Source organism: Megalobrama amblycephala, linkage group LG14 (genome assembly GCF_018812025.1).
Source record: "Megalobrama amblycephala isolate DHTTF-2021 linkage group LG14, ASM1881202v1, whole genome shotgun sequence".
In the NCBI taxonomy this organism is placed as follows: Eukaryota; Metazoa; Chordata; class Actinopteri; order Cypriniformes; family Xenocyprididae; genus Megalobrama; species Megalobrama amblycephala.
The window spans coordinates 215,081-242,669 of record NC_063057.1 but is presented as its reverse complement, the minus strand read 5'-3'; the positions used below and the strand labels follow the sequence as shown (position 1 = coordinate 242,669).

At 38.4% G+C, this 27,589-nt stretch overlaps 1 protein-coding gene across 5 annotated transcripts in view; it reads left to right on the top strand.

Annotated features, from left to right (window-relative positions):
- The window catches only part of ptpro (protein tyrosine phosphatase receptor type O), a 37,752-nt gene extending 10,982 nt beyond the window's left edge, over positions 1–26,770 (top strand). For 2 of the 5 annotated variants that reach the window (XM_048156133.1, XM_048156136.1), the window contains exons 3-27: positions 544–699; positions 776–928; positions 1,881–2,378; positions 4,341–4,502; positions 4,581–4,777; positions 4,981–5,101; positions 7,992–8,185; positions 9,556–9,667; positions 9,775–9,938; positions 12,676–12,796; positions 13,496–13,629; positions 15,255–15,396; positions 15,481–15,601; positions 15,826–15,894; positions 17,009–17,092; positions 18,826–18,861; positions 19,000–19,081; positions 19,175–19,265; positions 20,572–20,648; positions 20,732–20,866; positions 20,974–21,096; positions 23,071–23,225; positions 23,440–23,575; positions 23,822–23,930; positions 24,015–26,770. In XM_048156133.1, coding sequence (XP_048012090.1) covers positions 544–699; positions 776–928; positions 1,881–2,378; positions 4,341–4,502; positions 4,581–4,777; positions 4,981–5,101; positions 7,992–8,185; positions 9,556–9,667; positions 9,775–9,938; positions 12,676–12,796; positions 13,496–13,629; positions 15,255–15,396; positions 15,481–15,601; positions 15,826–15,894; positions 17,009–17,092; positions 18,826–18,861; positions 19,000–19,081; positions 19,175–19,265; positions 20,572–20,648; positions 20,732–20,866; positions 20,974–21,096; positions 23,071–23,225; positions 23,440–23,575; positions 23,822–23,926 — 3,368 coding nt within the window. In that variant the 3' untranslated portion in view covers positions 23,927–23,930; positions 24,015–26,770. The other 3 variants (XR_007179562.1, XM_048156135.1, XM_048156137.1) reach the window with 3 other exon arrangements.
- Positions 26,771–27,589: the final 819 nt, after the last annotated feature.

Here is a 27,589-nt window from a genome sequence, read left to right as displayed (position 1 = left end):
ATAAATTAGTAAATAAATAACCATAATAATTAATTAATTAATTAATTAATTAAAATAGACATGAATAATTAAAAAAATGTATAAATAAATTAGTAAATTTAAAATAATAATAAATGTAATTAATTAAAATAGACATTAATAAACAAATAAAAATAAAACATTTATATATTGTAAAATAAATAAATAAATAATTATAATAGGCAATAATGATAATTAATAACAATAATAATTAATAAATAATAAACATTTATACATAATTGAGTAAAAATAACAATAATAATAATAATAATGAATTAATTAATTAAAACATGCAAGAAAAATAAAATTTGGGTTGAATTCCAAGCTGAAAATAATTATACTGTAATTCTGCTATCACGGTATAACCTGACTTACACTTTAAGATGTTGGTCAAACTGTCCTCAAATTTTAAACAATTATGAGAGTTTTAGCAAAAGCAAAGTGGCTTCAGTCTTAAAACAAAGAGATGCTATTGATTCTCCAGTCTCAGTGTGTGTGTGTGTGTGTGTGTGTGTGTGTGTTCAGAGCCTCTTCCTCTAGACAGCGTTGAGATGTCTGATTACGGTCCGTCTCCAGAGACCGGCGTGGTGTTTCAGATCCGTTCTCCGGACAGGAACATCTACACCAGAGTGAACATCAGCTTCACGGAGGGCCGTCAGCAGCGCTACATGCTGTACAAAGGTGCGGCTCTGTGTGTCCTCACACTGACACATCTTCATCATCATCATCATCCTCATCACGCTCTCTGTCGCTGCAGATTTCCACCAAGGGAAAACAGTCTTCAAGCACTGGCTGTCGGGCACGTGTTACACCAACATCACCTTCCAGCTGATCTCAGAGGCCACGGTCAACAGGAGCTCGCTGGTCAGCCGCAGCCAGATCCTCCACGAGCCCCGTCAGCACCGCACCGGTACGACCCGCGTCACATGACCTTTAATTAGCACTGGAACGACTGGATGAGGTCATGAGCTGTGGTGAACCTCGTCTGTGCCGTTAATTATTGACGAAAACTCTCCGGATTCACAGCGAGACGCTAATTAACCAAACCCGTCCACACTAATGAGTGAGGAAAAATTTTACCAGTTATTTTAACAACATTATTACCCACAAACTCTCATTACTGGAATGTGAAAGAAAAATCTAGTCTCAGTACTGTGATGATTTTATTTAGAATAATATTTTATGTCATTTCTTGTACCTTTGATGTCAATAATTAAATAAAAATAAATCATTTAGATAAATGACTGTGTTACAATCACTTTTGAAAATTATAGCAATTACAAAAAACTCAATTGTCAGACAGAATAATATAATGAAAGAAATAATAATATGAAATAAAGTTTCTTCTCATATTGTTTTATTAAAAATAATTTAATTTAATTATTTATTTAAATTAATTTTTTAATTTTATTTAATTTGCGTATTTAATTTGAATTAATTTAAAATTAAAGCTTTTTTTCTCATTTTATTTTTCTCCAATTTATTTTTAATTTAACTAAAATTATTTAATCAAATAAATAACTGTTGAAATCACTTTTGAAAATAATGGCACAAAAAAATAAAAATATAATAAAATGTACTTTAAAATAATGTCATATTCAAAATATGTATCTGAAATATAATTTAATATTTATTCTTCAATAATTAAAAATACTTTTTTTATTTATTTAAATTATTTTTTATTCTATGTACCACCTTTGATTTATTCTGATTTTAATCTAAAAAAACTCTTAAAAATAAAGTCTGCTGAAGAATAATATATTGAAAATATGTATTTGAAATATAATTTAATAGTTTTTTGGACTGGAATTAATCGTTTGTGATGTTTAACTTTCACGTCTAATGTTATTTTCCATCTGCAGTCCCAAACCCTCCTCTCAACGTGTCGCTCAAAATCATCCCCCTCAGCGGCCGAGGAACGCCTGGAACTGACCTGCACGGGGCCGTTCTGAAGGCATCCCAGAATGCATCATTCCTCCGCAGGACACGTGACGTCCCTTCAACTGAAGAGCAGGAAGAGGCGGATCCTGAGGAGATCGATGTTACCCAAACGCCTCTGAACGCGTCCGTCACCGCCACCGACAGCAGCACAGCTGAACCCGCGCGTGAGAACAGCACTGAGTCACTGTGGGCGGAGCCAACGGGGAGCCCCGCCCCCACTGCAGAGGGGGAGGAGGAGTTTGTCAATGCAGTGGTTCCAGAATACGAGGACTCTAATGAACCGGGTTCAGCCATGGATCTGAACTTTGAACCCAGGGTGACGCCCACGCCGCTGTCGCCCATCCTGCTGGAGCTGCGCTGGTCTCCGCCGCGGCCGGCCACCTCGTTCGACGGGTTCAACATCTACATCTACCGCGACGGTGCGAATAATCTTGTGCTTTTGTGAATTAACTATTAAATAGCTTCACTTTTACATTGGTTATCTTAAAGTTTGGAATGTTTTTGAAAGAAGTCAACATTGATAACGATCATAATTGTTTCCTGAGCAGCAAATCAGCATATTAGAATGATTTCTGACGGATAATTTCTAGCATGTTTTACTACATTGTTAACATGTTTTGCAACAAATTTGCTAGCATGATCCTAGCATGTTATAACATGTTGCTAACATGATTTAGCATGTTTTAGCATGTTTCTAGCAGGAATTATCACATTGCTAGCATGTTGTAGCACGCTATTTGCATATTTCCAGTGTGTTTTATCATTTTGCTAGCATGATCCTAGCACATTTTATCATGTTGCTAGTATGAATTAGCATGTTTTAACATGTTGCTAGCATGAATTAGTTAATGTTTTAGCATTTATTAGCACATTACTAACATGGATTAGCACATCGTTAGCATGTTTCTAGCATGATTTAGCATTTTTCTAGCACGAATTAGCACATTCCTCGCATGTTTTATCACACTGCTTGCATATTTCCAATGTGTTTTAGTACATTGTTAGCATGATCTTACCATGTTTTAACATGTTGCTAACATGATTTAGTACATTGTTAGCATGTTTCTAGCATTAACTGGCACATTGCTAGCATGTTGTAGCACGCTACTTGCATATTGCCAATGTGTTTTAACATTTTTCTGTCACGATCACCTGTGAGAGTGCCTTCAGCCTCTAGAGGGCACTCCTTCCCGGACTCATTGTTTCACTGCTCCAGTCAGTGAGTCCACTCCAGAGCCCGCTCCAGTCAGTGAGTCCACTCCAGAGCCCGCTCCAGCCAGTGAGTCCGCTCCAGCCAGTGAGTCCGCTCCAGCCAATGAGTCCGGGAAGGAGTGCCCTCTAGAGGCTGAAGGCACTCTCACAGGTGATCGTGACATTTTCTAGCATGAACTTAGCATTTTTTAACACATTGTTAGCATTTTGCTAGCATTTATGAGCACGTTGCTTTCAACACATTTCTAGCATTATCCTAGCACATTTTAACACGTTGCTAGCATGTATTAGCATATTGCTAACATGGATTAGCACATTGTTAGCATGTTTCTAGCATGATTTAGCATGTTTATAGCATGAATTAACACATTGCTAGCTTGTTTTATCACACTACTTGCATTTTTCCAATGTGTTTTAGTACATTGTCAGCATGATCTTAGCATTTTTCAACATGTTGCTAACATGATTTAACCCATTGTTAGCATGTTTCTAGCATGAACTAGCACATTGTTAGCATGTTGTAGCACGCTACTTGCATATTTCCAATGTTTTAGCATTATGCTAGCATAAACTTAGCATGTTTTAACACATTGCTAGCATGATCCTAGCACATTTTAACATGTTGCTAGCATGATCCTAGCACATTTTAACATGTTGCTAGCATGAATTAGAATTTTTTTTTAGCATGTATTAACACATTTGTTAACATGGATTAGCACATTGTTAGCATGTTTCTAGCATGCTTTAACATGTTTCTAGCATGAATAAGCATTTTCCTAGCATGTTTTAGCACACTGCTTGCATATTTCCAATGTGTTTAGCACATTGTTAGCATTATCTTAACATGTTTTAACACATTGTTACCATTTTGCTAGCATGATCCTAGCACGTGTTAACATGTTGCTAGCATGTATTAGCACATTGCTAGCATGTATTAGCACGTTGCTACCATGTATTAGCACATTGCTAACATGAATTAGCATGTTTTAGCATGTGGCTAGCATTATTTAGCACAGTCTTAGCATGTTGTTAGTATCTTCTACCATATTGCTAGCACATGTCCTTGGCTAGTTTTTAGGCTTTGCTAGTGATTAGATGCAGATTTTTAAATTTTTCCCTCCAACATCAAAAGAAACTCATCTCTGTTCTTCTCCTGATGGTTTGAGCAGGAAACTCCACGGAAACGGCCACGGTTGATGAAAACACTCATGAGTTCTTCACCGAACTGTCGGAAGCAGGAACGTATCGGGTTCACGTCACAACGCTCAGCTCGTCTGGAGACTGCGAGGCCCGAGAGAGTTCGGCCGCCACCGGATTCACCTTCTACCTCAGTATGACCCTTACTGACCTCACATATATGTCGTGTAGCCTACAGAGGGCGCAGAGGTCACGCGTGTGTGTGTTTGCAGGTCCGTCGGGCGAGTGGATGGAGCAGCCGCAGGAGCGTCCGCAGGCGGTCAGTGTGAAGATGCTGGACTCCAGCACGGCCGCCGTGTCCTGGGCTCCGTCGGCTCACAGATATAACGGCAGTCTGATCTCGGTGCTGTCGCTCACCTGCCTGCGGCCCAGCATCAGCCAGCGCATGGAGAACACCTACTGCTCTGAGGTGCCCAACCAATTATTCACCTCGATTTTTATGTCAAATGCATAATGTTGATTTTCTCAGACTGTTTAATGCTGCTCAGAGGGGTATTTACACGACACATGTGTAATGCTACATCATGTAAGTTAGGACTGCGTGATTTGAGAGAAGAAATCTAATTGCCAGAACAGCAGCAAACATGTGACCTGCTCTCCTCTCTCTCATAGGAGAATATCACCAGTGACATCATCACCAGCCTGACTCCAGGCGCTCAGTACAGAGTGGTGGTTTATCACACTAACGGGCCGCTCGTTAGTCCCGCCTCTGAACCCGTCATCATTGATATAGGTTAGCAACTGTTCTGCTCATTTGGTAGAACAATACTACTAATGTTTCTGCAGTATATAGTGTACATGCTGTACATAGTGTGCTCATTTTTTCATAGTATGCTCATTTTTGCAGTATATAGTGTTCATACTTTACATAGTGTGCTCATTTTTTGCAGTATACAGTGTGCATGCTTTACATAGTGTGCTCATTTTTTCATAGTATGCTCATTTTTGCAGTATATAGTGTTCATACTTTACATAGTGTGCTCATTTTTTGCAGTATACAGTGTGCATGCTTTACATAGTGTGCTCATTTTTCCCAGTATATAGTGTGCATACTTTACATAGTGCTCATTTTTTGCAGTATATAGCGTGCATACTTTACATAGTGTGCTCATTTTTCATAGTTTGCTCATTTTTCCCAGTATATAGTGTGCATACTTTACATAGTGTGCTCATTTTTCATAGTTTGCTCATTTTTCCCAGTATATAGTGTGCATACTTTACATAGTGTGCTCATTTTTTGCAGTATATAGTGTTCATACTTTACATAGTGTGCTCATTTTTTGCAGTATATAGTGTGCATGCTTTACATAGTGTGCTCATTTTTTGCAGTATATAGCGTGCATACTTTACATAGTGTGCTCATTTTTTGCAGTATATAGTGTTCATACTTTACATAGTGTGCTCATTTTTTGCAGTATATAGCGTGCATACTTTACATAGTGTGCTCATTTTTCATAGTTTGCTCATTTTTCCCAGTATATAGTGTGCATACTTTACATAGTGTGCTCATTTTTCATAGTGTGCTCATTTTTTGCAGTATATAGTGTGCATGCTTTACATAGTGCTCATTTTTTGCAGTATATAGTGTGCATGCTTTACATAGTGCTCATTTTTTGCAGTATATAGTGTGCATACTTTACATAGTGTGCTCATTTTTCATAGTGTGCTCATTTTTTGCAGTATATAGTGTGCATGCTTTACATAGTGCTCATTTTTGCAGTATATAGTGTGCATGCTGTACATAGTGTGCTCATTTTTCACAGTATATAGTGTACATGCTTTACATAGTGTGCTCATTTTTCATAGTTTGCTCATTTTTCCCAGTATATAGCGTGCATACTTTACATAGTGTGCTCATTTTTCATAGTGTGCTCATTTTTTGCAGTATATAGTGTGCATACTTTACATAGTGCTAATTTTTTACAGTATATAGTGTTCATACTTTACATAGTGTGCTCATTTTTCAGTGTGCTCATTTTTCATAGTTTGCTCATTTTTCACAGTTTATAGTGTGCATACTGTACATAGTGTGGTCATTTTTTGCAATATATAGTGTACATGCTTTACATAGTGTGCTCATTTTTTGCAGTATATAGTGTACATGCTTTACATAGTGTGGTCATTTTTCACAGTATATAGTGTGCTCACGCTGTGTTCAATTTTCACAGTATATAGTGTACATGCTTTACATAGTTTGCTCATTTTTGTAGTATGTAGTGTACTTGTACATAGTGTGCTAATTTTTGTAGTATGTTGTGTACATGTCATACATTGTGTGCTAATTTTTTGCAGTATATGGTATGCATGCTTTACATAGTGTGCTCATTTTTTGCAGTATATAGTGTATATGCTTTACATAGTGCTAATTTTTTGCAGTATATGGTATGCATGCTTTACATAGTGTGCTCATTTTTTGTAGTATATAGTGTGCATGCTTTACATAGTGCTCATTTTTTGCAGTATATAGCGTGCATACTTAACATAGTGTGCTCATTTTTCATAGTGTGCTCATTTTTTGCAGTATATAGTGTGCATGCTTTACATAGTGCTCATTTTTTGCAGTATATAGTGTGCATGCTGTACATAGTGTGCTCATTTTTCACAGTATATAGTGTACATGCTGTACATAGTGTGCTCATTTTTCACAGTATATAGTGTACATGCTTTACATAGTGTGCTCATTTTTCATAGTTTGCTCATTTTTCCCAGTATATAGCGTGCATACTTAACATAGTGTGCTCATTTTTCATAGTGTGCTCATTTTTTGCAGTATATAGTGTGCATGCTTTACATAGTGCTCATTTTTTGCAGTATATAGTGTGCATGCTGTACATAGTGTGCTCATTTTTCACAGTATATAGTGTACATGCTTTACAAAGTGTGCTCATTTTTCATAGTTTGCTCATTTTTCCCAGTATATAGCGTGCATACTTTACATAGTGTGCTCATTTTTCATAGTGTGCTCATTTTTTGCAGTATATAGTGTGCATGCTTTACATAGTGCTCATTTTTTACAGTATATAGTGTTCATACTTTACATAGTGTGCTCATTTTTCAGTGTGCTCATTTTTCATAGTTTGCTCATTTTTCACAGTTTATAGTGTGCATACTGTACATAGTGTGGTCATTTTTTGCAATATATAGTGTACATGCTTTACATAGTGTGCTCATTTTTTGCAGTATATAGTGTACATGCTTTACATAGTGTGGTCATTTTTCACAGTATATAGTGTGCTCACGCTGTGTTCAATTTTCACAGTATATAGTGTACATGCTTTACATAGTTTGCTCATTTTTGTAGTATATAGTGTACTTGTACATAGTGTGCTAATTTTTTGCAGTATATGATATGCATGCTTTACATAGTTTGCCCATTTTCGTAGTATATAGTGTGCATGCTGTACATAGTGTGCTCATTTTTGTAGTATATAGTGTACATGTCGTACATAGTGTGCTCATTTTTTGCAGTATATATAGCGTGCTCACGCTGTGCTCATTTTTCAGAAGAATAGTCGTTTAACATACAGACTCGCCATCAGGTTCAGTTTCACACTCATGTAAGATAAGGAAGCTCCGCCTCCTGTGACTCATTTGTGCTCTGTGATTGGTTGATCCTCTCTCAGAGCCGACGGGGGTTCGTGATCTGGTGGTGTATCCTCTCAGTCCCACCGCCGTCATCCTCAGCTGGCAGCGGCCGTATAACGTGGCCTTCCGGAAGTACGTCCTGCAGACCTTCTTCTTCAACTCGGCCACTCAGACGTCTCAGTGGACGACCTACTACGAGATCGCCGCCACCGCGTCCGTCATCGCCTCTGTGGTAAAGAGCAAAACTCTAACAGTGTCTGAGCTCAACATCTGCTGATTAAAGAGACGACGCTCATATATACACTTAATGAAACAGGCTGGTTTGCAGCTGAACGTGTGCCACAGTTTTTAAGTAAAATGATTTATTTTGAGTTTGTTCTGCATGTACGTGTGCAGTAATAGTTTTATTTGTGCAGGTCTTAAAAAAGGACTTTAATTTAATTTTAAAAACCCTGCAGACATGATCATTCTGCCTTTTCTTTAGGGCTTTGAGTCAATAATGACAGAAGTCTCGTTCCTGTAATCAGTCAATTAACCAGTAGAGATGGGAAATTATGATGCACAGTGAGTCCCGGCTGAGATGTGAGAAATAGAGATGCAATGCTCTGCGTAATTATTATAATCATATTTAATGATACGCCACAGAGTCTCGCGTTCATGGCGAGACTGAGGATGAAAACACGCTTCCAACGAGGTCAGAGTCTCTAATTAAATCAGCGTGAGATCCTGCAAAGGTCAGACGCAGGGATGTCAGACTAAAAGGTCGTTGACGATCCAGTGGAGCGACAGACTCACACCAGAAACACGATACGATTCCAGCGACAAGCCATTTGTCTGTCCACTCCAGACGTCGCAAAATCAATCACAGCCAATCAGAACAGCGTGTGGGTGGAGTCTCTCTGCAAGCATACTGCACTCACAACCAAATCAATCAAAAATCACAGCCAATCCAGAGAGGGGGGCTGGACATCAAGCTCCACCCACTTCACTCAGAGAGGGAGGCTGGACATCAAGCTCCACCCACTTAGTTTTTATATTTAAATCTTTTGTTTTTAATTTTTTTAATTTTTAATTTGGAGCTTGATGTCCAGCCCCCGTCTCTCAATGTAGTGGGTGGAGCTTGATGTCCAGCCCCTACTCTGGATGTAGTGGGTGGAGCTTGATGTCCAGCCCCTACTCTGGATGTAGTGGGTGGAGCTTGATGTCCAGCCCCTACTCTGGATGTAGTGGGTGGAGCTTGATGTCCAGCCCCTACTCTGGATGTAGTGGGTGGAGCTTGATGTCCAGCCCCTACTCTGGATGTAGTGGGTGGAGCTTGATGTCCAGCCCCCTACTCTGGATGTAGTGGGTGGAGCTTGATGTCCAGCCCCCGTCTCTCGATGTAGTGGGTGGAGCCTGATGCCCAGCTCCTACTCTGGACATAGTGGGTGGAGCTTGACGTCCAGCCCCCCTCTCTGGATGTAGTAGGTGGAGCTTGACGTCCCCACCCACTATGTCCATTAGGAGGAGTTAGACATCATCTGGCCCTGCTTCATCGCGTGTGGAGGCATGATTGTGTCATCATTTCCTCATTTCATGAATCGATTCTCTCGTATCCCACAGAGAGTGACGGATCTGCTGCCGGCCTGGTACTACAACTTCCGTGTTACGATGGTGACGTGGGGCGATCCGCCTCTGAGCTGCTGCGACGGCTCCACCGTGAGCTTCGTCACAGGTGCGCTGCATCAGATCACAGACAGGTCCTCTTCAAGAGCTGTTCACCGGAAGGTTCTTTAGGGAAGCTTGTGTCGATGTGAACTAACCTCCGTGTCTGTCCGTCAGCTCCTGAAGCTCCTCACATCTCCTCGGTGGATTATTCTCACGGGACGCTGTACGTGCGCTGGAACTACGGCGATCTTTTTACCGACCTGTCGCACTCTCGCATGCTGCACTGGCAGGTGACGGCGGAGGGCAAGAAGGGCTCCAGGAGACGCTACTCCATCGACGTGAGTCCAGCTTCTGATTTACTGACAAAAAATCTATTGAATTAAATATTAGGTTTTTCTTTTAGTTTTGGGCTTAAATGAGCCCCTAAAGTCATGTCTTCCAGAAGAAAACTACAAACTGACTACAATAAACAGGAAACAGGAAACTAGCACTACAACATAAAAGTCCAAACAGACAGAACAAAGCAGAATAATCATAATCAGATGTTTTTATCTCATTGATATTATATAAAATAATGCCCATGTTATTTATTATTAATATTATTTTACCCTCTTCAACTCCACCAACACGTATAAGGGTTTGAAAACCACATTATAATGTTTACACATAAATTTTAAAGGCTTCCTTATATGGTATCACCCCATATTTGGTATCATTTGAAAGCTTAGAATCTACACTTTACATAGAATAACTTTTGTTTTTATGATACATAAAGCAGTAAAATTAATCTTACAAATGCATTAGTCCCATTTACGAATTTTCGCAAAACGATTGCGAAGAAAATTTTCTACGCAAATGTATTTTTTATATTTTTCACAAAACAGTCAAGTCATATATCACAAGAAAGCTCTCATTCTAAGGAATTTGCCCATGTAGTTTATTTCATTGTGAGACAATCATAGTTCAAAGAATCGCACAGTGAAATATGATCACTCTGAGAAAAAAGACAAGCGTCACATTCAAACTCCGATGACTGTTTCAATCAGCCACAAACAGCTACAAATAGACAACATATACTATAATATTTATCACTTTTAGCAGTGTTTTATGTCATTTCAAAGGTTTTTCTGTAAAATGACACTGGGATATTGCATTTATACCACTGTACACGGGTATAGAAAGACTTTACATTTGTGTAGGTGGAAATTACATAAAAAAGTGTATTTCTTCCCTTCAGGTGCATTTGAATAACTCTTGCATACAACATGATAGAGACAAAATTCTTTTTTCCAGAGTTTGCTGACATCTAGTGGAAACAACCAGAACTGTCTGCGTGGTGCTACTGGACTGAGTTATACACTTTCAAATAAGAATTTACAGTACAGTCCAAAAGTTTGGAACCACTAAGATTTTTAATGTTTTTAAAAGAAGTTTCGTCTGCTCACCAAGGCTACATTTATTTAATTAAAAATACAGTAAAAAACAGTAATATTGTGAAATATTATTACAATTTAAAATAACTGTGTACTATTTAAATATATTTGACAAAGTAATTTATTCCTGTGATCAAAGCTGAATTTTCAGCATCATTACTCCAGTCTTCAGTGTCACATGATCCTTCAGAAATCATTCTAATATGCTGATTTGCTGCTCAATAAACATTTATGATTATTTTCAATGTTGAAAACAGTTGTGTACTTTTTTTTTCAGGATTCCTTGATGAATAGAAAGTTCAAAAGAACAGCATTTATCTGAAATACAAAGCTTCTGTAGCATTATACACTACCGTTCAAAAGTTTGGGGTCAGTAAGAATTTTTATTTTTTTGAAAAGAAATTAAAGAAATGAATACTTTTATTCAGCAAGGATGCATTAAATCAATCAAAAGTGGCAGTAAAGACATTTATAATGTTACAAAAGATTAGATTTCAGATAAACACTGTTCTTTTGAACTTTCTATTCATCAAAGAATCCTGAAAAAAAATATTGTACACAAATATTTTGTACAATTGTACACATTAAATGTTTCTTGAGCAGCAGATCAGCATATTAGAATGATTTCTGAAGGATCATGTGACACTGAAGACTGGAGTAATGATGCTGAAAATTCAGCTTTGATCACAGGAATAAATTACTTTGTCAAATATATTCAAATAGAAAACAGTTATTTTAAATTGTAATAATATTTCACAATATTACTGTTTTTTACTGTATTTTTAATTAAATAAATGTAGCCTTGGTGAGCAGACGAAACTTCTTTTAAAAACATAAAAAATCTTAGTGGTTCTAAACTTTTGGACTGTACTGTATAACAATAAAAATCAAAAAGCGCCTCTTTTTTAGGGGCTTTATTACAGCACAGATAACATATACTACCATTTTTATCACTTTCAGCAGTGTTTTATCTAACTTCAAAGGGTTTCCTGTAAAATGACACCAACATTTTGAATTTAGATCACTATATGTGGGTTTGGGAAGCTTTTCAATTATGGTAGGCCAAATCCAGGCGAAAAATCCCCAAAATAGTCCCGAAGCTTAAGGAGTTAATACTAATAATATTATAGTTCTCTGCAGAATAACTCATTTAAAGTACCTGTTCTCTGCTGTTTTCTATGCAGATTTGAGTTTAGGACACTGTCTCTGCTAATTAAATGCTGCACGACGCTCATGATGATGTACTGTGGTCGTTTACCGCGGTCACATGAGGGTAAAACACTTGTGGGTGTTTTATCTGCTCTGGCTCATGAGATTCGCCCTCGGGCGACGTCACTGTGCCATTAGCCTGCAATGAATCCAATTACCCGGCGCACATATTTATCTAACGCACAGCCAACGTTTAATTAGCGACGGTTAAATGTTTCCACACTGAGATCTTCAGACGCCCACCGGCGGCACTAAACACAGAGAGAGAGAAGATTCATTTGTGTTCATTTACACAAGCCTTTCTATTGAATTCTGTTTTAGGTTTTCATTCGGGGTTTTCTTCCTCATCTTCTTAAAGTTTAAAGAGATTGAATCAGTCTAATGAACTAATGAATCGACTGACTCTTCATTCAGTGAATCATCAATGTTTCAGGTGACTCGCAGCATGATGAAGGCGTCTCTGGCTCTTCCTCCCGGCGACATCTATAATCTGACGGTCACCGCCTGTACGGAGAGAAGCCGCAACACGTCTGCGCCGCACATCATGAAGCTCGGTCAGTGTCGTTCACATCAGGACCGCCAACAAATGATGCTCTGTCTCGTTTTCCAGCACAAATATCTAAACATTTACTGGAGAAGCAAATCTCTTCTTTTCTCTCAGTGTCTGAAACGCTTCGTTCGAAGATTCGGTCTCTCTAAACCCCGCTCTGCTCTGATTGGTCAGAATCCAAACGCTCTGAATCTCAGCTCTTGATTCACAGTGATTCGAACAGAATCAGTTTTACCGTATCAATCTCATCACAGTGGATTTGCTTTGGTCTTCTCGACACGAACAACACGAACTCTTGAGGGCGGGGCAAAGAGACGCTGTTCAGCCAATGAAGGCTGGCATTATGCAAATTAGTTAGAAACCAATATATATTTAAATATGATCTTTAAAAGTTTGCATGAAGGGGAACGTGTTTAAGACCTCGCTGGCAGATATTTGTTCTTGATTTAAGCACAAACTTTGATGCATTTTTCTTGATATCTTCAGTCGGTTTGGTTTAAACATTCAGAGTTAAATCATCATTTGTTTGCAGTGCTGAGAGCGTGTTTTCTGATTCTAATAATAGCTCGACTTCTGACTGTGACTTCCTGTGCAAACAGGCCAGAATTGATGTGGCTGTTTGTTTCATCTTCCTTTTTTACTCATTTTAAACAGTTTTCTTAGAGGAACTTGTAAGTTAGACATTAGGCTCTTTTACGAACAGATCCGGCTGCTCCGAAGTCTCTGTACGCGGTCAACGCCAGCGACACGGCCGTCACGCTGCTCTGGACGGAGGAGGGCGTCGTGGACTTCTACCAGATCGCCTGCAGACCGCTGGGAACCGGCAGAGATCGCACGGTAAGAACGGTCACCTGACCTGACCACAGCAGTGGAGGACTGCGAATGCGCAGATTGCAGCAGATCTCGTCCACTTTATTTATTCAGGAACACTTTAGCATTAGGTTTGAGTTGTTAAATTCTTCTGCAGCATTTATTAATCTTAGTTTAATGTTAATCTAAGCATTTTTTATAGATCTGTTAATATGCAATTTTTATCAGAGATTAACAAATGTATTGCTCATGTTCACAAATGAGACCTCATTGTAAATTCATGTATTCTGTAAAACGTAACATTAATTAATGCATTACAGTATTTATTAATCTTTGTTAGTGTTATTTAATATAAACACAAACTGTGTTAGTTCAGCTCAGGTACAGCAAATAATATTAATTGATTTAACCCTTGTGCGGTCTTCGTTTGGGAAGTACACTCAGAGACCTCAGGCAACAAAATGTAATTTTGTAACAAAATAATTGTTTTTTAAAACAAATGTAATTTTACTCTGTTTATTAATGTTTTTACTCCACTTTTGTGCAGTTTTTGGAGGATTTATCATATTTTTAAAATGTGTATATATATATATATATATATATGTTTTTATACAAAAACAGCTTTTTATGTAAAATTCACTTTATAAAGACCCACATTTCTAACTTTCATTCATGGGGATAACATGGATAATTTGACATGGTTTAGTGTGAGATTTTTGCCCATCTTTTGGAAAATGCAGTTTTAAAAGTAAAAAATGATCACTTTATCCAGCAGATTCAGTTGGATTTATATCTAAATATTATGAAATCACAATTATGACAATAAAAATTACTTTTTGTCAAAGTTTAGTATTTTTTTGTAAAGAACCAAAATCAGTTTTTCAGTATTGTTACATTATGATGAGACTCCACTTAGAAAATGGACAAAATTCATCTTCAAAATCAACATTTTTGAAAAACTTAAGTACATAAAAATGCTAAACTTTGACTTTGAAATCTCACACCATGTCAAATTATCCATGTTATCCCCATGAATGAAAGTTAGAAATGTGGGTCTTTATAAAGTGAATTTTACATAAAACGCTGTTTTTGTATAAAAACCTACTCAACAAAATACTTATTTATTTATTTATTTATATAAATGTAAAAGATATGATAAATCCTCCAAAAAGTGGAGTAAAAACATTAATAAACAGAGTAAAATTACATTTGTTTTTTAAAAAACAATCATTTTGTTACAAAATTACATTTTGTTGCCTGTTGACCCCAAAGACCCTGAGTGTGACTTTTTTTTCCACACTAACATAAAAACAAGATATCACTCCAATTATTTTTTATTTATAGATCTAGAAAGTGTAACAACTGTACAAAGTTTCATGTCATTTGGACAAAAAGAACATTATTTAATTTTATCAAACGTCGTTTGGTGTCTAAAAAGACCTTATAAGGGTTAATAATGTATTAGTAAATGTTGAAATGAACATTAACAAAGATTAATAAATGCTATAGAGTTATTTTTCATCGTTAACTAATGGAAGCTCAGACACTGATGAATGAATCGACCGTCATCAGTGATGCACTGAATATAAACAGCAGATTTGAATGCTGGCAGTCGATTAATTTCCATGAATGTGTGTTTGTGTGTGATCCAGAAGGTCCGCGAGCCGCTGGTGACCGCCGCTCATGTTGTGACCGTCTCGGGTCTGCAGCCGTCCACCTCGTACAACTGCACCGTGACCAGCAGCAGCTACAGCAGCGCCAGCGACCCCGCCTTCATCACCGTCAGCACCGCAGGTGAACGCCGTTATGATCGCGTTTAATAACCTCACCGGAGGCACTGGTCAGTTTGAGCATGTGTGTGTGTGTGTGTGTTTGCAGTCCGCGAGATGAACCCGAGTGTGGCGGCCATCTCTGCGCTGGCGGTTCTCAGCGTTCTTCTCATCAGTCTGCTGGTGCTTTTCCTGCTGGTGTTACGCAAGAAACACATGGAGCTGAGCCGGTGAGAAACCGAAACGAGCTAAACCCCGACGGACTCGCGTCAGCATGTTCGCTTCTTCATAATTTATATCTGTCGTCTGTGGTTAAACAGATGGAAAAATAGGAAGAAATGAAGCATGTAAAAGCTTGACTAGGAGAATATTCACTAAATATATCTGAATTTGCAGTAGAGAGTACATGTGAGCGTATCTCGACTGAAGATCATGTGCTCATGTTTGGTTTCAGGGAGTGCGGCGCCGAAACCTTCGTCAACTTCGCCTCGTTCGAGCGGGACGGGAAGCTGCCGTATAACTGGTAGGATCTCCTGCGTTTCTTGCTGTCAATCACACAATGTCACACAGTCGAGCACAAGCAGGTTATCAGTGGCACTCGCACACAGACAGACAGGAAGTGACCTCTGTAATTGAGCGTTTGCTCCAGAAGCAGCATCATGTTTCTGGTCTGACGGTGAAACTCACACACACATGATTAATATAAGAGCTTAAAGAGGGTCAGTAAAGGCAGATTTTGGGCTGTTAATAAAGTTTGTTTTTTCTGTCAACACTTTCTAACGGCGTCACGACTTTGTTTCCGGTTTTAATTTCAAGTTCAGTTCAGCAGAATAAAAACTGACCTTGCATGAGCTGCACAATGATTTTACACAAAACTGCATTTAGGCCAAGATATTAAGTCTTAGTTTATCGAGTTTTTGTTTATAACACGAACAAATATCTGCCAATGGAGACTGAAAAATAATGTTTCCCCTTTGAATTAAGATGATTTTTCTGACCTCATTAGCACAAACTCTGATATATTGTTCAAAATCAAGACTTAAATTAATTTTTTTTTGCACGATTATTTTCAACCCTCATTCTGAGCCTCTGTCTGAAATGATCCGTTTTTGAGGCGTGTCAGTAAACGCCCACTGTTACGATTGGCTAACGTCATACAGTGGGCGGGGCCTATAGTGCGATGATGTAAAACGATTCGCCGTTGCTGTGGAGGCAGGAATATGCAAATGTATGATGTCACAGAAAATCAGAAGGAGCCGTTTTTGGCGCTTGATTTAATAAATGCTTTATTTATAATGAGGATATTTTGAGCTCTGAAACTTGCAGGATGTTTTAAGGTACAATATCTGCTTTATTTAAGAATGTTTAGATATTTGTGCTGGAAAACGAGGAGGAGGAACGTCACTTTTTGCAGTGTTTAAAACTGTGGCATAAACATGAGCGTCTGTGTGCCGTGGGTCAAACGCCAGTGACACTGACTGCATGAAGCGTTCATTAACCTGTCAAACACTAATGAAATATGCTCAATCATCTGTGTGTGTCACTATTACTAATGGAGCACCATGTTTTGTCCCAACTTTTTGCCCTTGGTCTTTTTTTATGTCTTTTGCTTTTCTGTTTTGTTCAAACGGCTTCAGGCGCAGGAGTCTCTTTGCGTTCCTCACGCTTCTGCCATCCTGCCTTTGGACTGACTATCTTTTGGCCTTTTATATTAATCCGTGGTAAGTAGCGGCGACGGCCGGCGCCGAGCTCCGGAGACCCAAACACACACACGGCACCTTTAGACTGACTGTAGATGTAGACGCTCACGTGCATTCTGGGTAGCCGAGCAGAAGTGCTCCATCTATATGTCAGACTGCAGCATGACACTAACGCTCGCAGCATGACGGCGCTCGCTCAGTCCGTCAGTTTCACCTCCTGCATGTTCTACTTCCTCTGTTCTGTGTTGGACTGAATGCAGATTTTCCAACGAGAAACTCGTTTTCTCCTTTTTCTGTTTCCTAGAGGAATGTTCCAGGTTTAATACGAGCTGAGCTCTGGTGACGGGCCGAAATATCTTCTGTACAGTAATGGAAGTCTATGGAGAAAGATTTAAAGATACAATGGAGAAATACTATTATTTATAAAATTATATAAATCTAAAAAAATTTTTTAATATGATTAAATGTATATAAATTGTTCAAAACACTTTATAACCAAAAAAATTAAACATGAGATTAATGTGATAAAATCGTGATATGGAAAAACACATCCTAAATTTAATTATGATATATTTTATCAAATAAATATGTACATAAACCCAATAACTTTCACATGACAGGATACTTGTGTGACGTAAATATCTGTGAGAAAATAAATAAATATAAGTTATAAAATTATAAAAAATACACTGTTGTGAAACAATACATAAGTAAATTATTTGTAATATTAGAAAAAGCATTTATATAGATTCTAAAACAAATGCAGTTTTGAAACAGATATATAAATATATATAATTTAATAATATAATTAAATTTTAATTATATATATATAATATAAAAATATTTATATACATTTGAAAACAAATGCAGTTTTGAAGAAAACATATATATATATAATTATAAAATATAAATTTGAAAACAAATACACACTGTAAACAAATTAAATAATTATATACAAAATATATATAATTTAATAATGTAATTAAATTTAAATTTATATATATATATATATATAATTTAAATATTTATATTTATATTACATAAAACAGTTTTGAAAATATATATATTTTTTATATTTATATTAATATATATAAGTAAATTATATATAAATAAATTCTAAAACAAATACACACTAAACAAATTAAATAATATATAAAATATATATAATTTAATAATATAATTAAATTGTAATTATATTTATATAATAAAATATTTATATACATTTTAAAAGAAATACAAACTGTTTTGGGTAAGAAAAAATAAATAAATAAATAAATATATATATATATATATATTATAAAACTTAATACACCGTTTTGAAAAAATAACCACAGTCATTAAACATTATAACTTTGGTGTGATAAAATCACTCACTAGCCATGACTATTTAAAGTTATATCAGAATTTTCAAGTCCTGTCTGGATGGTAAACTCTTTCACATGAAGGACACTTGTGTGATGTTAATATCTGAGAGACGCTGTCATAAAATCCTCTCACATTTATGTTGCATAAACCCAAAGAATCCTCACTGCTAAAACATTTAAGCGCTTCAACAAAAATATGAGCTGCACGTGTGCTTTAAACCCTCCAGAATGACTGAATCTGATTTATTGTCTGTGGTTCAGGACGACACGCCAGCGCTGCAGCTCTGTGAACCTGGAAATGCATGTTTAGTTTGTAGGATTTCTCCAGAATGAGAGTTTGATCTGTGTTGTGTTGATCTCAGTTCACTGACGCCTGTGTTTCACCCGCAGGAGCAAAACTGCACTGAAGAAGAGAAAACTGACCAGGTAAAAACATCCTGTTAGTGTGAAACACATAACTTTCTATTAACGTTACGTTTGTTCATAACTTTCAACAAACTAACCTGATTTAAACTCGAAGAGCCTGATTCTGACTGAAGTGTATGATGATGTTTGTGTCTTCAGTCCAGTTCAGCTCAGTGATTTTGACGCCTACATCAAAGACATGAGCAAAGATTCAGCGTACAAGTTCTCGCTGCAGTTTGAGGTAACATGACCGCAGAACACATGAGCGACACGCGTGTTTCCGTGTCAGGACTGCGTGTGTATGACTGCCGTGTGTTATTTGTCGATCTGTCAGGAGCTGAAGAGCGTCGGTCTCGATCTGTCTCATGAAGCCGCTGATCTGCCCGTCAACAGACCCAAGAACCGCTACACCAACATACTGCCCTGTGAGTGGCTGGCCTGAAAGCCCCGCCCAACTCTGCTCTCATTGGCTACAGCCTCTGTGACCTCACACTTTTGAGTTGAATAATAATCAAACCAACCAGACGAAAGACATTAGAAACTTTGATTTGTAAAAAGAATAACTTTTGGGGGAATAATCTAATCATCCTATAAATCACTTTTAATTATATTGTTGAGCCGAAATCAATGTTGCAATTTTAAAATATTTACTATAATCTTTAATCATTATATCTTTAATATAAGTACAAAACATCATATTTACTAGTGCTGTCAAATCGATTAATCACGATTAATCGCATCTAACATAAGTTTGTAAATATGTGTGTTTGTGTATGTGTGTATATATATATATATATATATATATATATATATATATATATATATATATATATACACACACAAACACACACACATATACAAACTTTTATGTTAGATGCGATTAATCGAATCGGTTATTCGTGATTAACTGCATCTAACATAAGTTTGTAAATATGTGTGTTTGTATGTGTGTGTGTGTGTATATATATATATATACACACATATATATACATATATATATATATATATATATATACACACACACAAACACACACACATATACAAACTTTTATGTTAGATGCGATTAATCGAATCGATTATGCGCGATTAATTGCATCTAACATAAGTTTGTAAATATTTGTGTGTTTGTGTGTGTGTGTATATATATATATATATATATATATATATATATATACATATATATACACATATACACACAAACACACACACACACATACAAACTTTTATGTTAGATGCGATTAATCAAATCGATTATTCGCGATTAATCGCATCTAACATAAAAGTTTGTAAATGTGTGTGTGTGTGTGTATATATATATATATATATATATATGTACAATCTTTTATGTTAGATGTGATTCATTGCGATTAATTGATTTGACAGCACTAATATTTGCATATATTTATTACAAAATATATGAAAATATATACATTTTTTGGGCGTGTAAGAAATCTGTGTCATTTACCACTGAGCTCTTTTTAATGGTTTCAGTATTTTGAGTAGTTTCGTTCTTCAGTGTAAATTTGGCAATTAAAATAAGATTTTAAAACATGTATGAAGTTGAAATCACTTGTTGTGTCTTTTACCGAAGCAGATGTCAGCACTGAACAACCTCAGATCTGTCTAGAAAGGTTTATGTACGTTATTGCTAAAGATCAAATCGTCTATGGAGATTGAGTGTATTATTATATAAAGCATGAACTGTTGCTCTGAATGTTTGTCTGGTCGCAGATGATTTCAGTCGAGTGAAGCTGATCTCTCTGCACAACGACGAAGGCTCAGATTACATCAATGCAAACTATATTCCTGTAAGTATATCATCAGTTCACTCATCTATATCAGCTGTTAAAGAAACAGGTTTTCAGGTGTGTGATTCCCGTCATGTTTTCAGGGTTATAACTCTCCGCACGAGTTCATCGCCACACAGGGGCCGCTCCCCGAGACCAGGAACGATTTCTGGAAGATGGTTCTGCAGCAGAAGTCTCACATCATCGTCATGCTGACCCAGTGTAACGAGCGCAGGAGGGTCAGTTTCCATGGCAACCGCCTCCGGCTGCCTGTTATGGTTACCAGAGCGCTGTGATGAATGACATCACTAACGGATGTTAACGGGTGAATATGCTTCCTGTCCAGGTGAAGTGTGACCACTACTGGCCGTTCACTGAGGAGCCCGTGGCGTATGGCGAGATCACGGTCGAGATGCTGTCAGAGACGGACTCGCCGGAGTGGACCATCAGAAACTTCAGACTGGGATATGTGAGAATACACAACACATCAGATAAACTGAAGAATAGAGATGCATGAACAAGCTTCTCATTGTCAGAAGGGGAAAGAATATCATGTTTCTGAGGTGATAATTCCAGAAATGTTGGGACATTTGAATAAAATGAAAACTAAAAGACTTTCAAATCACATGAGCCAATATTTTATTCACAATAGAACACAGATAACATAACAAATGCAATACAATTTTATCCACTGAATGAGCTCATTTCAAATTTGACGCCTGCTACAGGTCTCAAAAAAGTTGTCACGGGGGCAACAAATGGCTGAAAAAGAAAGAAATTTTGAAAAGATTCAGCTGGGGGCAACTAATTAAGTTAATTGATATCAGAACTGTAACATGATTAGCTATAAAAGGGATGTCTTAGAGAGGCAGAGTCTCTCAGATGTAAAGATGGGCAGAGCTGTGAAAGAGTGTGTAAAAATTGCAAATTACAAAGGCTTTGCGAATCTCATCATCTACACTGCATAACGTTATCAAAAGATTCAGAGAAACTGGAGAAATCTCTGTGCGTAAGGGTCAAGGCCGAAGACCTTTATTGGATGCCCGTGGTCTTCAGGCCCTCAGACGACACTGCATCACTCATCGGCATGATTGTGTCAATGGCATTACTAAAAGGGCCCAGGAATACTTCCAGAAACCACTGTCGGTAAACACAATCCGCCGCGCCATCTGCAGATGCCAACTAAACCACTGTCGGTAAACACAATCCGCCGCGCCATCTGCAGATGCCAACTAAACCACTGTCGGTAAACACAATCCGCCGCGCCATCTGCAGATGCCAACTAAACCACTGTCGGTAAACACAATCCGCCGCGCCATCTGCAGATGCCAACTAAACCACTGTCGGTAAACACAATCCCCCGTGCCATCTGCAGATGCCAACTAAACCACTGTCTGTAAACACAATCCGCCGCGCCATCTGCAGATGCCAACTAAACCACTGTCGGTAAACACAATCCGCCGCACCATCTGCAGATGCCAACTAAACCACTGTCTGTAAACACAACCCGCTGCGCCATCTGCAGATACCAACTAAATCTCTATCATGCAAAAAGGAAGCCATATGTGAACATGGTCCAGAAGCGCTGTCGTGTGCTGTGGGCCAAGGCTCATTTAAAATGGACTGTTTCACAGTTCTATGGTCAGACACAACAAATGACATTCTTGTTGGAAATCAGACACCGTGTCCTCCGGGCTAAAGAGGAGGGAGACCTTCCAGCGTGGTTTCAGCGTTCAGTTCAAAAGCCAGCATCTCTGATGGTATAGGGGTGCATAAGCGCATACATTATGGGCAGCTTGTATGTTTTGGAAGGCACTATGAATGCTGAAAGGTATATAAAGGTTTTAGAGCAACATATGCTCTCCTCCAGACGACGTCTATTTCAGGGAAGGCCTTGTGTATTTCAGCAAAACCACATACTGCAGCTATTACAACAGCATGGCTTCATCGTAGAAGAATCCAGGTGTGAATTGGCCTATCTGTAGTCCAGATCTTTCACCTATAGAGAAAAATATGTCAAAGACGATCATAAACTCTTCAGCAGCTGGAAACCTGTATCAGGCAAGAATGGGACCAAATTCCAACACCAAAACTCCAGAAACTCATAACCTCGATGCCCAGACGTCTTCACACTGTTTTGAAAAGAAGAGGATATGTTACACCATGGTAAACAAGCCCCCGTCCCAACTATTCTGAGACCTGTAGCAGGCATCACATTTGAAATGAGCTCATTTTGTGCATAAAATTTTAAAATTTCTCCGTTTGAACATTTGTTATGTTATCTATGTTCTATTGTGAATAAAATATTGCCTCATATGATTTGAAAGACTTTTAGTTTTCATTTTATTCAAACATCCCAACATTTCTGGAAATCGGGTTGTAGATAGATAGAGTATTATGTGACGTGTCTCATGGTTGTGTGTGTCTCTGGCTCCTCCTGCAGGCTGACGAAACTCAAGACGTTTTGCACTTTAACTACACGTCGTGGCCTGATCACGGTGTTCCCACGGTCAACGCCATCGAGAGCATCTTACAGTTCGTACAGATCGTACGGCAGCAGGTCAACCGGACCAAAGGACCGATCGTCGTCCACTGCAGGTGAGACCGCTGCTGTCGTGTCACGTTTACTCCTCATGATTCAGAGCTGGAAACATTAATGCAAGAGTTTGAAGCGGATGGATCAGAAGCACGTTCACTGTGACCGGAATCACCGCGGCTCACTGCCAGCTATTGATTTCCTGTTTGTGGCTTTGCTGAGATGATACAACGGTATGTAACAGACACTGATGCTCGTATGTGTGGTTTCTCTCAGTGCTGGAGTGGGTCGGACCGGCACGTTCATCGCTCTGGACCGTCTGATGCAGCACATTCAGGAACACGAGTACGTGGACATCCTGGGCATGGTGTCGGACATGCGCTCGCACCGGCTGTCCATGGTCCAAACGGAGGTACAGAACCTGTACACCAGAAATGTTTGTGAATCCGGTGTGGAATCGAGTCCCCTCAGGAATCAGGTCTCCTGTTGTTTGTCCACATCATACCATAGTTAAATCGGTTATAATTACTTAACAACAATTTCTGATCAGGCAATTACCTCCTGGGTCCTAAAGAAAACCCGATTCCTGGCGGGGGACTCGATTTCTCATGACACCAGCCTCAGATCTGTAAAATGACACTTGTGTGTGTGTGTGCAGGAGCAGTACGTGTTCATCCATCAGTGTGTCATGCTCATGTGGAAGAAGAAGAAGCAGCAGTCGCACACGAGCGACGTCATCTACGAGAACGTCAGCAAGTCCTAATGAAGTGAGAGCTCAGGTTCAGTTTCTCGCGGAAAGAAAATCCGGTTCCGCGCGATGCTGACGCGTGTCTCTCTCTGCTCTCCTCCAGGTCTGATTCTCTTCACATCAGTGTTGACAGACGTGCGACATCGACACCAGAAACCAACCAACCGGCGGCCTGCAGAGGAGAATCCTTCACTCATTTACTCCCATACAAGCTCTTATTTAACGACGGAACAAATCAAATGCCTTAAACAAGCTGCCTCGTTCTCCCGGACCGACGGAGAGCGCGGCAGCAGGACTGACGCCGAAGCTCCGGCGCTCGCGGTTCCATCAGCATCTAGTCTTTAGTTTGTGTGTGAATCTCAGGATCATCTGCTGGACGCGTCTGCGCTTGTTTTAGGCCGGTGTAAAGTGTGTTTTGTGAGTTTATATCGCACTCTGTCTGTAATAGAGTTAGTTTTCACATCTTCAGAGGACGCCATGCGGTCCAAAAACATCATTTTCGGAAGCAAAATCCACCTGTCGGCATGCTAATGGACCTTTAATCTCTTATCACTGCCACACACAGACGCCGCCACGCTCGATCCGCTTCCGTCATAAAGGAACGAAAGAGGGATTTTCCGAACAGACCTCAGCTGTACGGACACACGCGTCCGTGGGTTTTGCACTGATCATATCTGTTACTGTACCGCTGTAGAGAGGCCGACGGTAGCTGCGCTTTCTGTGACTGTGGATTGTGTGTTTTAGCCTGTGATTTCTGCAAAAGTTTCATCAGCTGGAACCGCTGAGCTCCGGCGACTTTACCTGCAAACACTGGATTGTCACTGGCGCTGGGCTGTCGACTCATTCCAGTGGCATTTGCACAAAACTGGTGAGGCCGCTGCGGTCGGTCGGACTGAATGTGAGCGTCCAGCAGCTTGTATATCATCACTGCTGAATCTGACACTGATTCCACATGTCGTGTTCTGTGAACGTTGCATGCTGCAAAATGAAAGACGTGAGATTAGTGTCATCTTTAGGTTTAGACTCGAGCTCAGAGCTTCAATCTGGAGTCCCAGCTAACAGGGAACGTTCTCTCAACGTTATAAACAAACGTTCTTCCAGTATTGTTAATATAACGTTCATTCAAAGTTATCTGGTCTTTGATAATTGTTCCCAGAACGTTCTGGCAAGGTTCTCTCAATGTTATGAACGAACGCTCTTCCAGTAACGTTAAAAGAACGTTCGTTCAATGTTATCTGATCTTTAATAATGTTCTCAGAACGTTCTGGCAAGGTTATCTCAACCTTATGAACAAACGTTCTTCCAGTAACGTTAAAAGAACGTTCGTTCAATGTTATCTGATCTTTGATAATTGTTCCCAGAACGTTCTGGCAAGGTTCTCTCAATGTTATGAACGAACGCTCTTCCAGTAACGTTAATAGAACGTTCGTTCAATGTTATCTGATCTTTAATAACGTTCTCAGAACGTTCTGGCAAGGTTATCTCAACCTTATGAACAAACGTTCTTCCAGTAACGTTAAAAGAACGTTCGTTCAATGTTATCTGATCTTTAATAATGTTGTGGCAAGGTTCTCTCAATGTTATGAACGAACGTTCTTCCAGTAACGTTAATAGAACGTTCGTTCAATGTTATCTGATCTTTAATAACGTTCTCAGAACGTTCTGGCAAGGTTATCTCAACCTTATGAACAAACGTTCTTCCAGTAACGTTAAAAGAACGTTCGTTCAATGTTATCTGATCTTTAATAATGTTGTGGCAAGGTTCTCTCAATGTTATGAACAAACGTTCTTCCAGTAACGTTAAAAGAACGTTCATTCAATATTATCTGATCTTAAATAACGTTCTCAGAACGTTCTGGCAAGGTTATCTCAACGTTATGAACAAACGTTCTTCCAGTAACGTTAAAAGAACGTTCGTTCAATGTTATCTGATCTTTAATAAAGTTCTCAGAACGTTCTGGCAAGGTTCTCTCAATGTTATGAACAAACGCTCTTCCAGTAATGTTAAAAGAACGTTCGTTCAATGTTATCTGATCTTTAATAATGTTCTCAGAACGTTCTGTCAAGGTTCTCTCAACGTTATGAACAAACATTCTTCCAGTAACGTTAATAGAACGTTCGTTCAAAGTTATCTTTGATAATGTTCTCAGAATGTTCTGGCAAGGTTCTCTCAACGTTATGAACGAACGTTCTTAACATTAATAGTTCAAAGTTATCTGTTCTTTAATAATGTTCTCAGAACATTAACATCTATACATAGTTCAAGAAGCGTTTAATTCTAAAACGTTTTTAAAATGTTCTTTTTTTTCCCAGAAAGTTCAGAGAACGTTCAAAAGTAACATTCCGGAAGAATGGTAAAATTGAATGTTTCCTCAACGTTCGAACATTTTTAAATATTTAAAATATTTTAGGGGAACAAAAACGTTGTTCTTGTTAGCTGGGCGTTATTTTCACATTTGCCTGTTCTGTCAAACACACGAGTGAGTTTACAATGTCTCGAGTTTACAGGCAAACAGACGCCTTTCCCTCATCTGAGATATGAGTTTTATAATATCAACTAGGCACTGAGCTGTAAATACTGTTAATTTCGAGAAGAAAGGACAAAAGAAATGCTGTACTGTGTCAAATGAACTGGTTTATTATGATCAGAACGAAACTCGGGATTCGGAGCGGACGAGCCTCTTCACTTGGTCAGTTTTGTTTAGTTTGTGTCCAGGTCAAACTCGTTTGTCTTTTGGTGCCATTCTTGTGTATTGTGTGACTTCAAGTAGCCGAGCAATCCACAATCGCCATCACAGAGTTTAATGTGTGTTTGTTTGGAAAAAATAAACGTTTGAATACATATTCCTATGAGCTGGAGATTGAGTCGTTTTGTGTGAAGAATAAAAGGAAGAACATGCCATAATATCACAATTAAAATGTTTTTTTTTTAAACTATATTTACGCACCATGTGATTCGCTCAAATATGTGTTCGACATGGGCTGCCATAGACATATAAACTACATAGACGCACTATTGGCCGCTGGATCACACGTCAACGGCGCCGCCATATTGGTCCGGGCAACTTGTAACTCTCATAAGTGGACTGAAGAAAAGATGCCTGATTATTTTGAGGTTTTACAAATCGTCGCACAATCCAAACCACATATCGGGGAATTATTTTTCACATGCAAGTCTGAACAGTTGTTTCTGGTTGTATTTGGTCATTATAACATTATTTTGACAGCTAGTTGGCCACCAAAGTCACACTATTAAAAGCTAGCGACAACGCTAGTTAGCTATGAAAACTGAGACTTTATAAGAAATAATATAAAGTTTACATGATTCTCATGAAGTCTGAGATTATAGTTTATATTCTAAATCATAAGTGAGTCTTCCGTGCAATGAAGCCAGAGATTTGATTGGCTGTCATCTACTCGTGGCTCATTTATATTTTTACCCCAGTTCAGCCAGTAGCACCAGGACAACACAGACCTGGAAAAAGCCTGTCTGCATTTCCAAGAGACCTCGTCTGCCTGTTAATAGGCCATATATAATATTATTATACAACTTATATTATTATGATTGATTTTATTTGCTATTTTAATTGTATTCACTATATTATTTTACAATTTATGATATACTATTTGCTATTCATAGTTATTACTACTATATTATACTCATACTCAATTGTATTT